We start from the raw sequence: 19,859 nt of genomic DNA, 5'->3' as shown, positions 1-19,859 counted from the left end.
TGCTTTAAATCGAGAAGTCCAAGGCTGAGTTCTGGATTCTGTCTAAATTGCCAGGGCTGAAGAATTTGTGTTTTGTGCCTGCAGGCAGAGTTTACAAAGATTAAAGCAAGTCTAGACAACGCTATTATTAAAGACTTCGGTGATAGGCACTTACTGCCTTCGGTCGCTACCAGATGCGAAGCTGTAACACTGAGTACAAAGGTAGGAAAAAGGGAAATAAATGATGCTGTAGACAAATGTTCATTGCAGACCAAGCAGGATAATTGACTTGCGTGATGGAGCTGCACTAATATATTCTGTCAATATTTTGTCTTTTATAAAGCTCGAAATTGTTCATTGACTGGTTTGTTTAGCAGACTTTCCTGTATTACTAAAAATACTTTTTTTTTTTTCTTAAGATGTAATTGTATACTCTTTTTCCCATTCAAATACCTTGTGTTTCATTTGCTGTTTTCCGGACGAGTTCCGTTGGGCTAGCCTCCTTTAGTGTTGTCACTGGGGAAGTACTTAAATAGGCCAAAATTTCAGTCCGTTTTCAGAGAGGCTAGGAATACTGAGGGAGCAGTTTGGTTTTTTTGAGCTTCATTTGCAGAGTTTGCTGCAGCTTCTATTGGTGCTGTTTTTGTACGTGTTCGAGTATCTGTAGTTTTTCTTCTCTCTTGAGTACTGGATCTTGCTTATAATTCATTGAAAAGTAACAACTTCAAGCCCTAAGACAAATAATCTACTTTTACTTCTATTAAGATATTGAAATGTGCGATATCTTGAGTGTAGGGTTTTGAATGCTCACATGTGTGCTTCGGAGTAGTAAGTTCTGGGATCTATCTGCTGTGCTTTCTGCACACAGACAGGATAAACCCTAGTGTAGTGATCAGCTGTGGGGGGTGACTACATGCTACAGTATGATCCACTGCATTTGTTACTTCTTGCTTTCAGTGGATAATAAGTACTTAAAATCATTTTAGTATGTTAACAGGTGCCTCATTGTTCCTGATACTGATCATGCTGTTACATTTCTGCCTTGAGACCATCAAAAGAAAATGATCTCATTTAGTACAAAAGTCCCTGTCTAATAGGAATGGAAGAGATCCATCTGTTGTGTGCCTTCACTCAAATCAGTGTGATTTAGTATTGAGAGGAATTTGCCTTTTTAGTGTGTTTCCAAAAGCGTATGTAAAAGCTGAGGTGAAGAGAGGAAAGCTGCATGGATGCTCTGAATTGTGAGTTACTGCTACGGTCTAATTGTGGACAGGGTATGTGCTGCGATACAGCATGTTCCTCTGGAAGCGGGGGAGGCGATGGATGGGTACTGGGGCTTGCTGGCGTGGATGCAAGCAACAATTAGCTGTGAAGGATACAATCTCCCCGGGGAGGAGGCACGCAAACAGGCTAAAAGGCAAACATATTGTAATAGTGGGTGGTCGCTGGGTACCTGGAGCTGTGGAACTGGTAGCCCCGAAGAGCCAAAGGCACGTCTCCAGTTTCGACCCCTCCAGGCAAATGGACGACTTTCCGTGCGAGCGTGTGTCTGACCGACACCGGCTGCCCTCTCCAGAGGAGCAGCAAAGCGTCCACTTGCAGCGAGCGGGAACTGGCTGTTGCTCCTGCCCCTCCCGGCTGGGAACGCCTGGCAGCCAGCTGCAGCGGGAGCCGGCGGCCGCCGTCCCCGCCCCGCCGCCCGGCTTGCGGCACGGCGGAGGGGCCCCGGCGCCGCCGTGCGTGTGTGTGTGTGTGTGTGTGTGTGTGTCCGCGCGGGGAGCAGGTGGGCCCCGCCGTAACCCCGCCCCGCGCGGGTCCCCGTCGGCCATGTGGTGATGGCAGCAACCTCCGTGCCGGAGCAGGCTCCTCATTGGAGGAAGGGGCTGTCAATCCGCCGCCGAGCAAGCCCCACTCCGGCGAGCTGCTCCCGAGGTCTGATTCTGGAGCGGTGGCCGGGCGCGATGGGGAGCGGCGTCGGAGGGAACAAAGTTTGCGGCACTTGGGCGCGGGGCTGCTCGCGTCCTTGATGGCCCTGGCAGGAGCCGGTGCCTAAAGCAGCGGGTAGCCGGGCGGCTGGCACGCCTTGCTGGGCTGCTGTCGGCACTGCTATCGCAAAGTTTCGGCGATTTTAATGTACTAAAATCCAGGATTCTAATTATCAGCCCTCCGCGCCCCCACATCTCCTTCTAGGTAGGCGACAAATATATGTATTTTCTATTCTGTGGATTAGAGAACTTTTTGCATGGAAATTTACTGACTTCTGAGTGGTCTCCGTTTCGGGGAGAGGGGGGAAAGGATTTATTTTCATCGCAGTTTATTTTTGTTTTCTGCATCACAGGATTTTTGGAGCTATATGGAGGGATCTCAGGATGGTGTGCACCAGGAAAACCAAAACTTTAGTGTCCACCTGCGTGATTTTGAGTGGAATGACTAACATTGTCTGCCTGCTGTACGTGGGCTGGGTCACCAACTACATTGCCAGTGTTTACGTGAAAGTGCAGGAGCCGATCTCAGAAAAAAAGTTAGAGGAAGACAAAGGAGACACTTTAAGGATTATAGAAAGGCTGGACCATTTGGAAAATGTCATCAAGCAGCACATCCAAGGTACCACCTTACCCCCGGCTTGCTTTCCCTCCCCTCCCCACCCCGCCGCTTGCCGTGTGCAGTCTCCATCCCCTCCCGCCGCGTTTGTTGCGTGTTCCTGTGACATTTCTGTCGCGATCGGCGAGAGCCGGGGGCCGCGCGGAGGCTGCGCGGAGGCTGCGGTGCGTGTGGGAGTCCCTGGCGGTCCCCTCCCGGTGCCTGGCGAGAGGAGCGGCGGAGGCGGGCGGCGTGGGGGGACCTGCCCCGCTCCCCTCCCTCCTCCCGGGGCGGCCTCCGCACGGGGCAGCGAGCCGGGGCCGCCGGGAGCCGCGTCGCCCCCCCCGCGGAGAGTGGGCTGTGCGCGGCGGGGCTCGGGGCCGGGGCGAACCGGGCGGCAGGGGGCTCCGGGGCGGCTCGGCCCGGGCCGCTGGGCAGCGGCGGCGGCAGCCCCGCTGGGCTGAGCTCGGCCTGGCGCTGTAATAAACCTGACCTCAGCTCCCTGGCTGTTACTGTCTTGCTGAAGTAGGGGGTCCGCGGGGAGGGCTCGGCGCGAAGGGCAGGGAAGCCTCTTCCCGTCTTGCCGTTACCGTCATTGGTTTGTATTTGTTATTTTTGTTTTCCGAAATGGGTTGCTGCGAGGGGAATTTTTGTCCTACTCCCCTGTAAACCTGACTCTGCTAATCCGCACTGAGAGTCTGTGTGTGTTCGGGTGTGCTCAAGGTTTTTCTCTTAGTGCTGCTGTAGTGCTGGGAGCCCCTTGGGATTATAACTGGGGCAATCTCTCATTTGTGTAATGCCTCTTTAATTTGATCTCCTTTTAATGGGAGCTCTGGGAGAACGGTTGAAGTGGGCAGGCAATGTGGGGAGAATATGATTATTTCCTGGGAATTTGGGAATTTTACATGACTTTGCTTTGCTGAATGATCTTTAGCGTCTTCCTTTATATTTTCATAATCTGCATGGCATTCTCTCAGTCTGGTAAGTGGGTTGGATAGTGCGGAGGCCAAGCGTGGGGGTAGGTGAGAACTCATAAAATCTAGAGGGACTATCTTTCTCTGCTTCTGTGTAACCTGCACTGAATGTTCAAATCCCAATTCTAGTCTCTCCTAAATCTGAAAAGGGAGAGCAGACCATCTGGGAAAGGATACCTGTCATCAGTGCAAAAAAATCTTTCTTACTTCCAGGCAGCTTTGGCCAACTGGTCTTCTGGGAGTATGAAGAAAGGTGGAGCAGGCAGGGTGGCTAATCCCGTATGAATTGGGCGTCCACTGCTTGTCAATACTTGTAAGTTTGCAGCACTATTAAAGCCCAGTTACTTTGCTGTGACTCATATTAATATTTTTTTAAAATATGGTGCATCACCGTTCAGTTTGTATATGCCTTAATTTCTCAGGTAGTTTTGTCACCTTGGGTAAATTAGTAAATTACTACTTTTTTTTTTTTTTTTTTTTTTTTTTTTTTTTCTAGAGGATGAGTTATAGCAGCTTCTGCAAGTTTTAAGTTCTCTCATGCAGACCCTTGTTTCCTGAAATGGATTTTAAAAGGAAATACATGCTTGTCTGTGTGCCAGCGGAGTGCACTGTGGAAGCATGTATGAAGGCAGGGATTGTTCAAAAGGTGCTGTTAAGAGTTAGATACATGAAATTAATTGACTTTCCATGTGAGGTTGGAGCATAACTCCTTCAGTTTTTTTGGTGTGAACCTCAAATATTCATTTCTTTTCAAGGAAAATAGCAATGCCCATATCGTCATATTCCTTTGGTCAGTGGTTCTTTTCAGAGTAGTGGAGAAAGGTATACTCAAATCAGGGGAGAGTGTAGCATGAATCAGAGCATAAACTCTTTTTTCGTGGCTGTTTGTGACTATGCATAAACCAAATGAGAAGATATTTTCCTTAAATAACATTTGTATGAAAGTTGGAGAGAGTCTTCTAAAAATAAAGTGAACAGTTTGGTAATAAGTACTAAAATATATTTATGGGAAAAAAGTTTACAATGTCTTATACCTTATTGAAACCACTTTCTCTTTAAGAGAAATAAATAAGTAAAATAAAAATCAGAGGTCGTTATCCCTCAGTAGATTTTCTGTGCCTTTACTTGTCAAGTCATGATAACTGGGGTTCACAAGGAATTTCTGTGGCAGAGATTGCAGAGTAAGATGTTGTTTTGATCAGATTTTGCTAAGCATTTGTGAGATGCTGTGAATTCTGGGTCATGGTGCAAAATTTACTGAAGTTGTTGGAAGGAATATCCCAAGCTTCAGTGGGTTTGGGATGAGCTTGTCAGCTTTAAGTTTGAGATTGCCGTAATAGTTCTGGACAAGGTTACAAGGGTTATGTGTAGTTTGCTATTACAACTTTTCCTTGGACCACTTCTTTTTTATGTTGGAGAGGTCAATAGCTCAGATATTCTGCAGTGCTGAACAGGCATGAAATTAGCATGAGTAACAGAATTGCATTCCATGGGAATATCCTGCAAATACCAGAGAGGTTTAACTGCCGTATTTTACACGTGGGGTTACGCCAATATTTCATTTTAATTTGTTTTCTGATTGAATTGTTTAATTAGATGCCATCTGGGAAATCCTTTAGCATATAAATTGCAGTCTTGTAATGTTTTATCAAGTGTCCTGGAAATGAGAAGGAATAAGAGATGCCTTCATATAAAATGCTTCCTAAAGTATGTATTTTTTAAAAATAAGTTTTCATGGCAGGAAAAGTATCAAACTGAAAAAGGAATTTCCAGATAAGAGAAGTTCAGAGAGAATGAAAGTATGCGTGCCTCTTCTTCGGAAAGAACGGTGTGGAAAGGGAAATACTGGTACTGGTATTGGCCAAGAATGGAAAAGTGTGAATTCAAAAGTATGTACCTGCCATATTGCACATCTTACACCACTGTGTATTCACGTTACTGCAAATGCTGAAGGATAATTTCTCTGCACATGTTTTCAGGGTGCTGGAAATTGAGTAAGAGCATGTGTGTCTGCTCTGCCTGTATGGTGCTTCCCTGCTTCCTTCTTTCCTCAGTGTGTGTTACTTTACGTCGTGTAGCCTATGGGCATGCTGTGCCAGCGTCGTGCATCTGTATGCTGACTTCTGTGGTAGGCAGTTTGGGGCAGGATTGACAGCATTGCAGTCCAGTTGGGCAGTGTGGACTGGAAGCAAGATGCTGGAACTTGAGCTTAAGCCTAGGAATCATGAATTCTTGACTTGTCATCTGCCATAGTTTACAAGATGGTTTTGGCCAAACCACTTTACCCTTTTACAATGATGATGACCTGCATACTTTTCTATGAGGGTGTTTTGTGGTGATTGTAGTGTTAATTACATATGAATGCTACCTGGGTGGTACTAAAGAGATTCTCCTCCCTGCCCCAAATCTTTAGTCGAAGGCATACTTTTTATTCTAGCAGGCAACTCACTGTGAGAAACTTTGTTTCCACTTTCTTTTGGGTTTGCAAACAAGATGGTGTATTTTTTTGAGATCGTGTGTGTTTTATGTGTGTGAAAGAAACTGAGGAAAAGACTAGATGGATAGTTTTATGAAAAATGCAGTCCTTTTTTATGTCTAACAAAGGTGTATGGCACATGTATCATCTAGTACTATTGAGCTTTATTACCAGAAATTATACTTGAAAGGGCAAAGGGTAGTGAATATTGTGTTAAATGAAATATCTGTGGTTCCAACCTAGGATTTGAAATCAGTTTTTCTCAATTTTATTTGAAAGCAGTATGTTGTGTTGAGTTCACAAGGAACATAATGGTTTAAAAAACCCTAAACACTCTCGTTTTATTAAAATCGATACAAGAGCGCTTCAGACACATCACGACACATCGTTTATCTTAATAATGCATCATGTGCTGGCTCTGTCACTAAAAAGGTGCCCTGAGTTGCCTGTGCAGTTGGAAGATCATGTGAGTAGGCAGGCTGCTCTTAATCAGATACTTAGTTTGTAACAATGACAAGAGGAAAAACACTATCAAGAGAACAATTTACTGTTTTCTGCAGCCTACCTTTAGGCCATCATAGGTGATGAGTTGAACCTTTTCCTTGAAAGTCTGTGCTATGGTCAAGCTGATATCACTTAAAACACTTCATGCATGCTGTCCTGTTTGTCTTATTATGCAATGTGATTTTAATATTTTTCAGCCTTCCTAGTTTTAATCAGATGATGCTTGCATTCCAGCATTATTTTAAAAGATTATGGGCTATGAAGTCTATGAAATGAACTTACTTCCTTGCCTTCCCTGCCTGCCCTGCCCTGCCTTGGGACCTAAACAGAATTAACAGCTTACATGCAGTTACTACATAGAGTAGATCTAAGTTAAAGTTGTAAACACACAGTTTATTTCTGGACCAGTTGAATTCTTAGTTAAGATCAATGGATGGTTACTAAGACATCTGTGTTGTAGTAGGACTTCGATCCCTCATCTTTCAGGCTGCTGCATCTGTTGTCATAAATGGAATGTCAAGCACTGTGTGGACTTACTAGGGAAAGTTTGTAAGAGAGGAGATGTATGTGTTACCTCTCAACCTGCTGCTTAGAATGATTTGCTCTGGATTTACTTCAGCTAATGTTAGCTATCCCATAGTTGGGTATCTAATCACTCTCTGTGGTCAGTTGTGGGAGGGAGAGATCTCCAGTGTGTGATTCATTCCCAGGGTCTTGGACAAGTGTTAGGGTGGAACGGTTTGCTTTCAGAAATTGCATATTTTGAGTTCAGGAACTAGGTCAGCCCAGATGCTTAATTTTAGCCATCTAAAGGTTTGGGTAAGTAAATTCCATGTTTAGTATCTACTGTTTATTTATTTCTTGGTCTTGGACGTGAGGAAGAAAGTAGTATATAAACCTCTGGTTTGCGATAGCTGGCCTTTGCAGCCTGGCTGGCTAGCTGGTTCCATGAAGTCAGGCTCACTAGGATTTGCATGGCCGCTCCAGCATGTCTCTTACTCTTGTCGTGTTTTCCTTTTGGGAATAAATAGTTGTTAAATCCCCCTGGCTTATTTCCCTCATTCTCAAAAGCAATTAGGCATGTTTATCACTCACTGCAGTGTATTTATTCTACTGAGAAACAAATCAGCAGCAGACAGTCGCCCTGGGAACACAGCTTTTGCTTCACTGCAGAGGGCCCTATATTCACAATCTCTGTACAAGCAGGGAGACCTGCTGTCCCAATGCAACTAATTGCAAGAGAAGGAACTACTTGGGTATGTAAGACATTCAGGATTAATCCCATTATTTTTTCTCTTTAGGCTGTGACTTACAAAGTCATTCTAGATTGCTGCATGTCAGTGCAGATTAATTTGAATTTAACTTTCATGTTCTTCCGTGCTTAGGAATGGGTGCACTAAAGAAAACCTTAATATAGTGATTTCAGATAGAAGACTTAAATTGCTGTAAATTTTCATGCATTGCTGGAGGTGCAGGTATTTCAGGGGCCATCTACTGAAGACTTAATGATGTTGGTTATGTTGACTACAACTTGATAAGTTATTATTACTATTATTAAAGTTAACTTTTTTGTGCTTTTAATATCTTTAGTTCTCTTCTAATTATATTCATTATTGGTGGTTCTTCCACTGAGGATTTATTTTGCTATGGTTAGGATGCAGTGGCCAAAAGTGACGTCTGGCCTTATTTTATTACTGGAGATGGAATGATTCCTTTCATGATTAAAAGTTGTTTTTTCAGAATGAGTTAGTTCCACCCCCCCCCCCCCCCCCCCGGATTGCCTGCTAGGTTGCTTTATTAATTCTTCAGGTTTGTACAATGAGAATATCATGTATCATGCCAGTTGGTTCTTTTTTTTTTTTTTTCTTTTTTTTTGAAATTGTGTCTGTTGAGCCAGAAACAGCAGAAGTTTTATTGGGCTACAAAGTGAGAGTGAATAGTAGCGTTGTAGTTGGGAAGAGAAATGACCTGGATTCTGTTTCCTTCAATCTAGACAATTTCTGTAGTTCACATGAAAGTCTTCCGCAAAAGGTTAAAAAATGAACAGGGAGCAGAGGCTGGAAACTGTGACTTCTGTGCCCTCCCCTAGTTCTCTTATTGCTAAGCTTGAGAATTTTGCCTTTTCTCTCTGAAAAGGTTCATTTTTGTTGATGTTTGTTATCTCTTCACAATGGCACAGCTTTAGTGGAAAGAGTCGATTGCAATCTTTGAGCAGATGATTTATGGGCTGTGCAGAGATGGAGGTAGCTATTCTGCTTAAGGTTCTGGACTCAGCTCATTGCTTCATTTACACTGGCTAGGTGTCACTTTGGAAAATGTTGCTCAATTCTTTTGACTTTCTACTAGACTGTTATGCCCTTTTTAGTACTAATGAGTAGTTTTTATCTACATGACCAAAATATGGATAAATACATGTGAAAAGAAACAGAAAGCGAGACCTACATATAGCTGCTGGGAATTGTGTATTGTGTGTGAGATCAGCTTGGCCCCAGTGTCACGCGCTCATGGCAATATCTGCCCTAGCAGTCCCATGTAAAAAACACCCTTCCACTTGGGCATACCGTGGCCTGGGGTTGATTGTGGTCTACCAATTAACTGTTGTTCATCCAAGGGTAAGCAAAGAGAGCAGTGGAAGATGTGACTTCTCTTGCGGCCTGAAAGTCAACAGAGCCTTTGCTCAGAGGAGCCTGGTGCTGAGGTGCCGTGTGATGTGATATGTCTGTTCTTGTTTACTAGGTCAGAAAAAGATGTCTCGTACACAAGGTATACTCTCTGCGTTTCTGAAGCAAATGCAAGAGTGTTATTGTACATTGAGTTCAAGTCTATGTTTTGAAAGGTAGCTCCTACATGCTAGTGGTACTTAATCTCTATCTTTAAGGAACAGGACAAAACTCTAGACTCACATGCTGGGGTGTTGTTTTTTTTTTTTTCTGGCTTATGTAGTTTATTTTTAGGAGCCAAAACCATGACTGTAATTATTACAGCTCTCCAGCACCTCCTCTACATGGCTTTGAAAATGAACAAATGAGAATATTGTAATTTCTTTTTTTATAATATGGAGATGGAAGATTGAAGTCGCTACCTCAAAATTCTCTTGAAATATGGCCAGATTTATACAGACTGTTGGTGGCAGGTTTGGCTCACTGCGGGAGTTCCTCAGATGAATCCAACAGAAGATCTTCTCTTCTCCCATTAGTAACAGCTCAAAGACAGTGTGTGAATCCTGCAGCAGGCAAACGTCACGGTGTTGTGTAGTAGCCACATCTGTTCTCCCAGCATCAGTCTTGGCCTCACTGATATGAATGTGAGACTGACATGAGCTCTGAAGTATAAGGTTATAACAAGCATGTTGGGAGAGATATCTGATTAGCACATCTTAAATACCACATAATTGCCTAATTCTCTGCTTGTATCTTGAAAATTTGTGATCTCAGTGACCTTGTGTCAATAATGTCAGTAGGGGTGTGGAAATCCTATTGTAGTTTTGGTTTTGCCATTTCCTACCTCCTAAATCAAAACCCTTACTTTAAATGTGAATGTTTGAATTTTCCTTTTATTAGAGCTGTCACAGGTGATCTCTGAGAAAAGAGGATTTCTATAAGCAGCTTTCTGATGAATATAAGAAAAAGAGATAGTATTTCTGTTTTTTCTTCATAGGTAAAGGGTTGTTCTAGTCTTCATTTTAGGGAGATAATACAGATTTTTAGACTGTGTTACTTGCCCATATGTAATCTGGATCTAGCTAGAGATCTATTTCATGAATCATCCAACTAATGCAGTGAATTACCTGTTCCTGCTTTCATGGTGGATTCAAATTTCTTTGAAGCTTTTCTTTCTGCATCGAGTCACGGCTTGCCAAAGGTTTTGCAAGAAGGTTTGGCATGCCATAGGTAAAAGAAAAACTGTCAAATAAACTTTTCCAGCAGAGCAGACTCAGTGAGGCTCTACCCATCCATTACAGGATTATCATTGCAATAAAGTTATGGTTAGAGGAAACACCTTTTGGGATTTCTCTGTGCACAGAATAAGTAGGACTTGCATAAGAGAGTGCAGAATAGTTTTTGAAATAACTTTGTTCTATTTGTTTGTTTTTCTTTGTGGTATTAATAATTTTACAGCTGTATATTGCGTGATCACATGTTGCCAGCATTTCCCTCTACTACTTGTGCTAACAGCTGCTCAAGCAAAGGGTGAGGGAGTAGTATGTTGTAATTTCTATGGTATTTTGTTAGAAGATGTGTTCACTTCACGTGTAAAAATTTCGAGGGTGAGAAGGGTCAGGGAGGAGAGAAATACAGAAAAAGCTAAAGGCTGCATAAGAGTACCTGGATGTTTTGTCCCTTTTTAGTTAATATGGAAATACAGTTATTGAGTGGAAACTATTGAGCTTCCACTAGTGTTATTGAAACTGGTGAAACTAGTGCTATTGAGTTTCCATGGAGTGGAAAGAAGTGACGCACTGTTCTGATTCTGTTCTGAAAGCCTTTTACATTCTTGTCACTCTCAAACCAGTTTCACATCCAGTAGATTATTACAAATATTTGCCTCTTAATTAAAACCAAATCTAGCATTCAAAAATGCAAGACTTAAATCTATTTGATTTAGTTTATATTGACCTTTTAAAGCGTGTAGTATTTTTAATGAAGTAATAAATATTTGGCTTGCATGCAGTCAGAATGTCGTAAGCAAGATACTGGTTTTGGCACCAAAATTCTGTTGCTCTTGGTCTCTAATACTGTAATCATGTATTGTTGTTCTGATCCTGGTTTTTCAATAGGCAGTAGAGTTAGTACTCTGTGACTTTACAACATGATGTCAGCCGTAAAGGATTATGACATCATTAAACTTAGATGTAATTGAATGAGATATTTTAAGCTTGTGTTTAGCTAATATTTTTGTATGGTTGTAAAGCAATGTAAGTTCAAAATTAATTCCAAACTGTTAGACATAAAATAAGCAAACCAACAATAAAAAAGTCCCCACAAGTTCCAAAGGGATGTATAAAGCTGTACATAATGCCAGGAAGACTAGTGAATTTATGCACTAAAGGCAGCAAGGCTAGAAAAAGCAGTAGCAAAATGATGACAGAAAGCTCATGATTGGATAGATCATTCCCACTTGCAGCTTTAATTTTTCTAAACACAGGCATTGTAACAGGAATGCTTTTGGTATAGAAACACTTCATTTTCATTGATTTATTGTTATACTTGATATAAATGCAATTATATCAACATACATGAGTTTTTCAGCGCAGCTTCTGTCTTTTTTACATGAAAGTAATTCAAAAACTCCTTTGTAGTGTGAATTCGATTGCTCTATTTTCATTCAAGTACTGAGAAAAATTTTGCATGCAAATAAATATGGAAATATGTATACATATTTAATATAAAATACTCTCTATATAATAATAATATATCTCTGTATATGTGTTTTTAATGGTTACGCTAAGGATCCATATGTCTTGTGTTGAAGGTGGGAAGGGTTTTCACCATTGCCTGATACGGGCTGACATGGAGAGTTTGTAAATGGTAATACAGGCACTGAAGCAAGAACTTGATGAGAGCAAATGGGAGCATGTTTGCATAATATCTCAGTATGGTGATGACAGGAACAGACTCCTGCAGTCGGGAAATGTGAAGGGCAGAAGTATTGCCTGAAGTGCATTGGAATCAGGTTTGCAGACAGTTGTTAGTGTGCTCTGCAGTAATTGAGTAACAGCTGATGGCTAGAGTGAATCCTGCACGTTTCATCACTTATTAGTGGAGACTGTTTTCAGGATGATTGACTGTTGTAGGAGCAGGTAGAATACTGGGTCATAGAGAGAATGGGGAGCCACACTGTTGATTTCTCACTTGAAGTAAGCAAAGGAAAAGCTTTTTACGTGGCAACTTCTAGCTCTTGAGGGTAGATTTTAATTGTTCAGCACTGGATCCTTTTTTCATAATTAAGAAATAAGCTGCTGTTGGAGATTTTTAAATTTATGAAAGAGTAACATTCTTTGTTATGAGGAAGCCTGGAGACTTGAAAACACGTAAAAGGAAATTTAATGTCGTAATGTGTGAAACATTCCTTGGCTCCTTGCAGTAACAACATGTCAATATGTTTTTGTCTGCTTGACAATGTGTAGTAAATGCCTTTGATTTTTTTTAAATTGTGTGTAATTTTCCAACATTTCTTTTGATTCTATTGATTAAAGCTCTTCTGCCTTGCCTAAGGGCATTAAATAGCAAACCATCTGCTAAAAATGAATTGGCAACATTCCTAAAAATTAACATTAAAAAAAAAAAAGTTTAGTCTAAATGTATTTCTTATTTGTGTTCTGAGATGAGGAGGAAAACAAAAGCTTCTGTCATAATCTGGCAAAACGTTGCAGTACCTCATCAAATCCTGGTATTGGCTTCATACCATGGAGAAAGAGAGGTTGACTGTGGCAGAAAAGCACACAGGTACCAGATGAGGTAGTCTATAAGTGTCATTATAAAGACTGCCGCACATGGCTGTGTGTTTAAACCACCTGTATCAGTTATACAGGAATTGAAGGATAGTCAGCCCTTCAGCCCAAAGTACTCTTTGTGCAGCTGCCAGCAGCGAAACATGCTGGTCGCGGTCACCAGCTCTATGGGCGTAAGTGTAGTTTGTAGAGTAATTCCCCCCCCCCCCCCCCCCCCCCCCCCCAGTTTTGTTAATATAATGAGGTAATAAATATAAAACTGGCATGACCATGGAGTGTGATTTTTTTTTTTTTTTTTTTTTCCCCTAATTATACTTTGTTATACTCAGCAATGATTTTCTCATTATGTTTTGTTATTATCTTTGTGTGAGCAGCTTTTAGGCTGTGAGTGGCTGTGCTGATGTTGAGAACATGCTTATATGAATAACTCCCAGTATGTTTGTGGTGTTGGGACAAAAATAGGGAATAACTTTCTCAGCAGGTTAAGACGAAGAGATTGTGCTTTTAACCTAGCTTTTGTGGCTGGTTTTGCCAGGTAAGAATGCCGTGTAACTTCCATAAAAAGTCGATAGCTGCCCTAGGGAAAGAAGGTACAGGGAGGAAGGATTACTCAACACTGTGTGTGCTGGTGCAGATTCAGTGGAAAATAATTCTGGGTATTTGCTTCTCCAGCAATTGGATTGTTGCTTCACTGTCCAGTTAAGCCAAACTTTAAATAGTAAAGCCATCTATCCAAGTACTGTGCATTTGCACCCTTTCTACTGCTAAAATGATGTGAGGTCTTTATGTGAAAGTGAGAAGAAGGAAGTCCTGGTAGAGGCTGTTCTGTCTTGAAATGTTTCCCTTACATTAAAAACCTTAAGATATTAATAGATATTGAATTATTTGTTTGGGTTACATTCTTTCCACATAACAGAGGGTCTCTGGACTGAGTTCTCAGTCAGTGTGAATGCAGGCAAAGTTCTTGCTCTAAATTCTTTCCGCTGTTGGACTTGCATAAATTGCTGTCATTGCCATGCTGCAGTAATTCAAATATCTGAGGTATTGTGGGGCTTGGAAGTGAATGGGATGATCTGTGCAGAACACTAAAAAAGCAGTAACTCATTTCCTCTGTCCCCCCTGCTGCCTCAGAATTCTGCCCTGGATACTCGCAGGCCAGGTTGGGGTCAAGAAGGGTGGCTCATACGTTCCTTTTCGCTTATCCCCATGTCAGCAACTGGGTCTGAAGCGTGAAGAAGGGGATCGGAAAGAAGAATCAAAGTATCCATAAGTATGAAACATAATGTAATTATTAAAGGATTTATGTAAAACATTGTCAAATTGCAGGCAATGGCAAACACTTAGCAGTGTGTTCTCTGCCATGTGTCTGTTTTTAAAACTTGTGCATAGCTAGCACCTAGCTAGCCAGGCTGTTCTTGCGTGTCAGTGTGTAGCCAGGTAATGGTCTGGCTGTTTTTACAATGAACGCAATTCAGAGAATGTGAGAGAGTTTTAGCCACAATGAGAACTTGTGACAGTGCAAGATATGAGAAAAAATGATAAAATAACCACATAGGATGTAGCAACTTAGGTTTGCTACATTGAGCTAATTAAAAAAACCCTCGTATTTTTCCTTTAAAAAAATAATTTTTAATGTATCTCTTTTACTCTTAATGTTCATGCTACAAATTTGTTAAGAGTGACTTTGAATTTGCCTTTCTGCTATTTGATGAGAACAGATGTTAATTTCTCCCAACTTCTTGACACCTGGAACTGGCAAAATTCCCCAAGCTCATTCAATTATCATCCAACAAGCAGGGTTTATTCAAGCGGTTTACCTAAAAGGGGCAATTCAACACTAGGTGGAAAAATACCCTTTTCACTGAACTTAAAATAAAATCAAGAGAAATACTACTCATTTCATCAGAATGAGTAGATGTGTCTTTTAGATTAAAAAAAAAAAGGTAACTTTATGAAGTCACATTCATACTGTTTTTCAGTACATGAAGTGTATAGAGCTCAATAATTTTCTCAAGACTCAACTTTAAACATGATAAAACATATGTATTTGTTGCTTCTTAGGGAGGAAGATAAACAAAAGCTCCCTCTTTGTAGGGTGTTTCATCTCACTGAACTGGACATCTGTGTAAATACAGTCCTTGAGTCATTCCCAGTTTACACCAGAGAACAGTGAAAGCAGTGAGACAGGAATTAGCCCTCTTGGGGTAAGCTGCTGGGATATTCAGCAGCTCTGGCAGAGGTCTAATGCTGCTGGCACAACCTCTCCTTCCCTGTGGTGTCTGGAGCTTGCAGTCACCTCAAACAGTGTGAGTAACACTGGGAGTAGAAGGCCCTGGCTGAAGAAACTTACACATTTAAATTTCACATCTTTCAGTTCAAATTTCCTAAGGGGAAGTTGCATATTCTCCTTAAGTGGACAAATGAAAGTATCCATCATAGTATCTACCTTTAGGAATATTAAGGCCTGGGCATGGTGTTTTGGCCACGTACTTTTCCCAATGCTGTGTGGGATATCGGTTTTCAAGAGATCTCATGTCTAGCAGTGGTTTTGTTACAACTTGCCTTGGCAGCTCCAAATGCAAAATACAAACTAAAATGGGTTAACTAGAGATACAAACAAGGTTGCAGTCAAGCAATTAGAATTTGAATGAAAATTTAAATAGTTTAAAACACTGCAGCAGTGCCATGTGGTGGGATGTGCTGATGGCCCAGTGAAGAGCCTGATGTCTTCTTTTTTTTTTTCTCTTTTTTTTCTTTTCTTTTTAGCCAAACTCTGCTGATGTCTTACTTTGTTTTCTAGGAGTGTTATTTTTACCTCTATATTAATCCTACTTTTCAAAAATTGTGGCCCTGTATCATAGCAAGTTAAGAGTTTTCAGCTAGTGGACTTTAGGAACCTATGGAGAAAAGTGGTTAGGAAAAGGTAAGTTAAATCGTGGGATGTTTCTTATAAATATGTAGGAGTTCCCATGCTGCCTAGCTCTTTGAAAAAAAGATTAAACAAAGAAATTTTTGAAGAAAGACTGGATGGTTGCTAAAAAGGTACGTTAGACTGTGTATTCAGCCAAATTTCAGTGAATGCTTACAGTGTCAAATAGCATAAATGGGAATGAAAATTCATTTTTCCTCATCAAATTGATCCACTTTATTAAAAAAAAAACCACAAAAAACCAACAAACCAGGAATGATGGTTAACCCTTGCACGTAGTGGCAGACTTCCTCCAGGGTGCTGGAGGCTCCTGTTGATGAATCTCATCAGAGGGACAATGATCTTGCTATAGTGTTGACTTACAATGGAATGTCTTCCTGTGAAATTTGTGTTCAAGTTAATTCTACTTCTTCAACGTACTTTCTTTCTGTAGAATTACTTTCAAATTGTGAGTTTTCCTTCTTCCAAGATAGTGAAGTCCCTGTTGAGTTCACAGTTTCTATGTATAGAACGAACAGGCAGTGTGTGTAGATAGGGTCTTTTTGGTAGGTTCTCTCTCAGACAAAATGTCTAAGTACTCTAAAGCTTTCCTAATGTGAATATCTTCTCCCTCTTATTTAGTCTGTTTTTTTTTTTTTTTTTTTTTTTTGCCAGGCAGAGTAACTGTGTGCTGCTTAACCAGGAAACTCACTTGTATTCTAAGAAGGGAGAAAAGGACAAGGTGCACATGGGCTCGTTTGGAGCCTTATGCTGTGTGTCAGTTAGTGCAGTTACCCCTCTCCCCTATGTACCTTTACGGAAGATGAACAGCAACAAATTAACTGACTCTGTTGCGATACTGTCAGATTATTCTATGTTGTGTGTATATGGTTCTTTCCAGTTGTAGAAATTAAGCTCAGAATTTGCATTATTTGAGGTTTTAGTTAAAAATTTAAACTCCTGTTTCTTGTGTGTTTGAAGGTAAGGTTAGTCTCCTTATGTTCTTGTTATAGCTCATTTTCCGGAAGTCTGAAAGCAGCCCGTTTGTCCAACACGCTTCCTTTCTGCTTCCTCAAGAATGCCATTCTTTGAATGCCTCAATCTTGAAGCCCCATATAGACCTCTTCTTGCAACAAATACTCTAAGGTCTGAATGCAAGTTGTTTTCCCAGTTGTTTGGTGTATGCAACTTGTTGAATGAGTTTGTTTATATATACATGTTAAATTGGCTCTTGATTGTCTTGACATGTTTTAGCACTGCCTTTTACCTGATACACAAAGTGCAGTCAAATCAATAGACAGTGTGAATAAAAACCTTCAAATTAGAAATGGTGACAAAACTCATGGCTGGCAGAGAAGCAGGCTTTCAGTATAATGTTTTTTTTAAAAACTTGTACATCCTATTTCCATAGGTCTCTTAGATACATTTTTAAATTTTTTTCCATAAGTGACTTTGAAGCCTCGACTGCTTAACTTCCTTTAATGCATGTTACTATTCCAAAAAAAACCCCAAAATAAACTAAACAACTTTTAAATTGCTTGAGATATACCTCAGAATTTTCCCACGTGCGTTGCTGGTATTACAGTTCAGATCAGAGAAACCCTGATAGTTCTACCATTTGCAGTACTTTTCTTCCCTATCATACGTGTGTGTATATACATGTGTATATAAACTTATTTGTATATATTCCATGGTATTTTTAAAAATTAAAAAGATAACTTAAAATTTGCTGTAAGGATGTTGATGCTTCCTTGGACAATTGTGATATCATGGAATATTAGATTCCACTGCTGTCCTATTATTTAGTAACACAACAATGAACTTTCTGTTTATAGACATGTATTTGGTTTGTCTTGGACTAAATCATTCAGGAGCAGAGGTGTCACCCCAATAGGAGAGTATCGATTTCCCAGTCACAGAAGGTGGGTTTTTGTCCATGAAGGTGGTGGCTATCAGTAGTCTAGTTAGCATACAGTTAGCCAGACTGTGTACTTCTGCCTCAGCAGCTGCCTGAATTGTGACTCAGTAGTGATTAAATCTACAAGATTTGTCTTTCTCTAGAGCACAAGGACTGACAGTTGTACTAAATATCATTGCTTTCTAGGGCAAATTCACAGCCTGTGTCAGCAGTATGTTATAACTCCATTGTGTCAGTGGAGGTATGTCTGCCCATGGCCAGTTCACATTCAATGTTTGCTTGTTTGCTGGCTGGCTGATACAATCTTTTTATCTCAGATTTAAGGTTGTAAATGTACTATATTGCCATGCTATATAGCTATTCCTATTAGGAGAACTAGAGGGAAAAGACTCGACTAATACAAATTCTGAGAAATTCACTCAGTAAAGTTTGGTTATTATGCAATTGCTTAAAATCATTGCTGTAATATTGGCATTAAAAGGAGGAATCAAATACCTATTGGGTTATCTCATCTTTCCATCTTTTACTTATGAATCTAAATTAATGAGAAAATGGTATTTAATTCATCAGTCTACCTTTCTAGTAACTTTGGAATCTAGTAGTCAAATTGATGGGAATCAGAGGTTAAAAATCTTGGAAATAATTATATACATATGAGTCTCCCACAGATAATTGAGGGGGACTGTGTAGGTACTCTCCTTGTGCCAGTTGAAAAGCTCCACTTATTAATATTCACTGTCAGAGACAGTGTGTGCAAAACAGCTGCCTGCCCCCAATAATTTCCTAAACATTGGAAAATTTTCAAAAGAGCTGACATAAATCCAGAAGTTAAGTCCAAAGGAAAACTGGCGTTATCAGTTCTTGTGCTTAGGACACAATTAAATAAATCAGACCACTAGGTCCTTTCTAAGCTTCTTGAGAAGGATTCCTGTGCAGAAAAGGGACTAGTCATTTTCCTAATATGACTGCAACTTCCTGGTTTGTGCTGCAGCACATGTGCTTTTTTACCAGCTACACTGAATTCTGATTGCAGAAGGCCAAAAACCTGGGACACAGCAAAATTAGCAGCAGTATTAATAAATGAGACGGAAAGTGTACTTTGCTATCTTCATATATTGTGCAGAATATATTCTGAGCTGATCATCCATTTTCCTCAGCTTCGGGATTTCCTTTGACGATGAAGGGATCATAGACTTTTTGAAGGTCGTGACTAGAAAGTTCAGTGGTTGTTGGAATCCAGCATCTCTGGGAGTGGGACAGTGAAACATTAAGCTGGTTCTTCACCATTGTAGTCTTAGTTTCAGGAGCCCACTGCCTCATTTGCCAGGATGAGAATGTGAAAATAAAGTGAAATGTAGATGTGAAATTGCCAGGCTGCATGTACATACTTGTAGAGTTTGGGAACATCAGTCAGTGGAAAGGGCTGTGCTTTTGACAGCTTTGGGGCATAATTAGTATAAGCTTGGAAATGTAAAACATATTGTCCCTATGGACTGATTACCTTTAAATTACTTGATCTCTGTGTGGCCGTGCTGGCTTTAGGCTGAGACACACCTATTGCTGCAGAATCTCACTGGTATTTGATAGCTATGCCAGAGATCTTTAGTGTACGTGTTGGTATGTACACATGCAGTTTGGAGGGAGGTAGTTTTTTTGAGTAGTAGGTAAGATATAGAAAATGAAAAGATTCTAGACAGAAACTATGGTGAAACCCTCATGAATATTTATATGTGTGAGTATATTTATATATATATGTAAAAACATACCTTTAACAGATGTGAAACTTCAGAAGACCTAGTGTGGAAAAAATCTTCAGATACTTTGTTCAGTGGTCTGCAGAATGCTTTTTAAAGGATTTGTTTTGCTGTAGGAATGTGTGGATGTATCACTTTAGAAGACAGAACAGCTACTATCACAATTAATTACTTTTCTTTGTTGCTAGCAAAGCCTCACATTGTGGTCATAGGTGGGTGTGGTAGATAAAAGTTTCAATGTTTGAATTCATGGAGAGTAATTTCTTTCACCATCTGAATATTTTTTATGTTTGCTCAGGATGTATGATACCCTCC

At 40.6% G+C, this 19,859-nt stretch overlaps 1 protein-coding gene across 2 annotated transcripts in view; it reads left to right on the top strand.

The window, feature by feature from the left end:
• The first annotated feature begins 2,348 nt into the window (after nucleotides 1–2,348).
• Nucleotides 2,349–19,859, top strand: part of GALNT18 (polypeptide N-acetylgalactosaminyltransferase 18) — a 232,295-nt gene continuing 214,784 nt past the window's right edge. For both annotated transcript variants that reach the window (XM_086472177.1, XM_086472176.1), the window contains exon 1: nucleotides 2,349–2,583. In XM_086472177.1, coding sequence (XP_086328303.1) covers nucleotides 2,349–2,583 — 235 coding nt within the window. The remainder of the gene's footprint in view (nucleotides 2,584–19,859) is intronic.

Source organism: Leptosomus discolor, chromosome 12 (genome assembly GCF_034619465.1).
Source record: "Leptosomus discolor isolate bLepDis1 chromosome 12, bLepDis1.hap2, whole genome shotgun sequence".
Lineage (NCBI taxonomy): Eukaryota > Metazoa > Chordata > Aves > Leptosomiformes > Leptosomidae > Leptosomus > Leptosomus discolor.
Note: the sequence above shows the minus strand (reverse complement) of the source record. Positions and strands in the feature narration are given on the sequence as shown.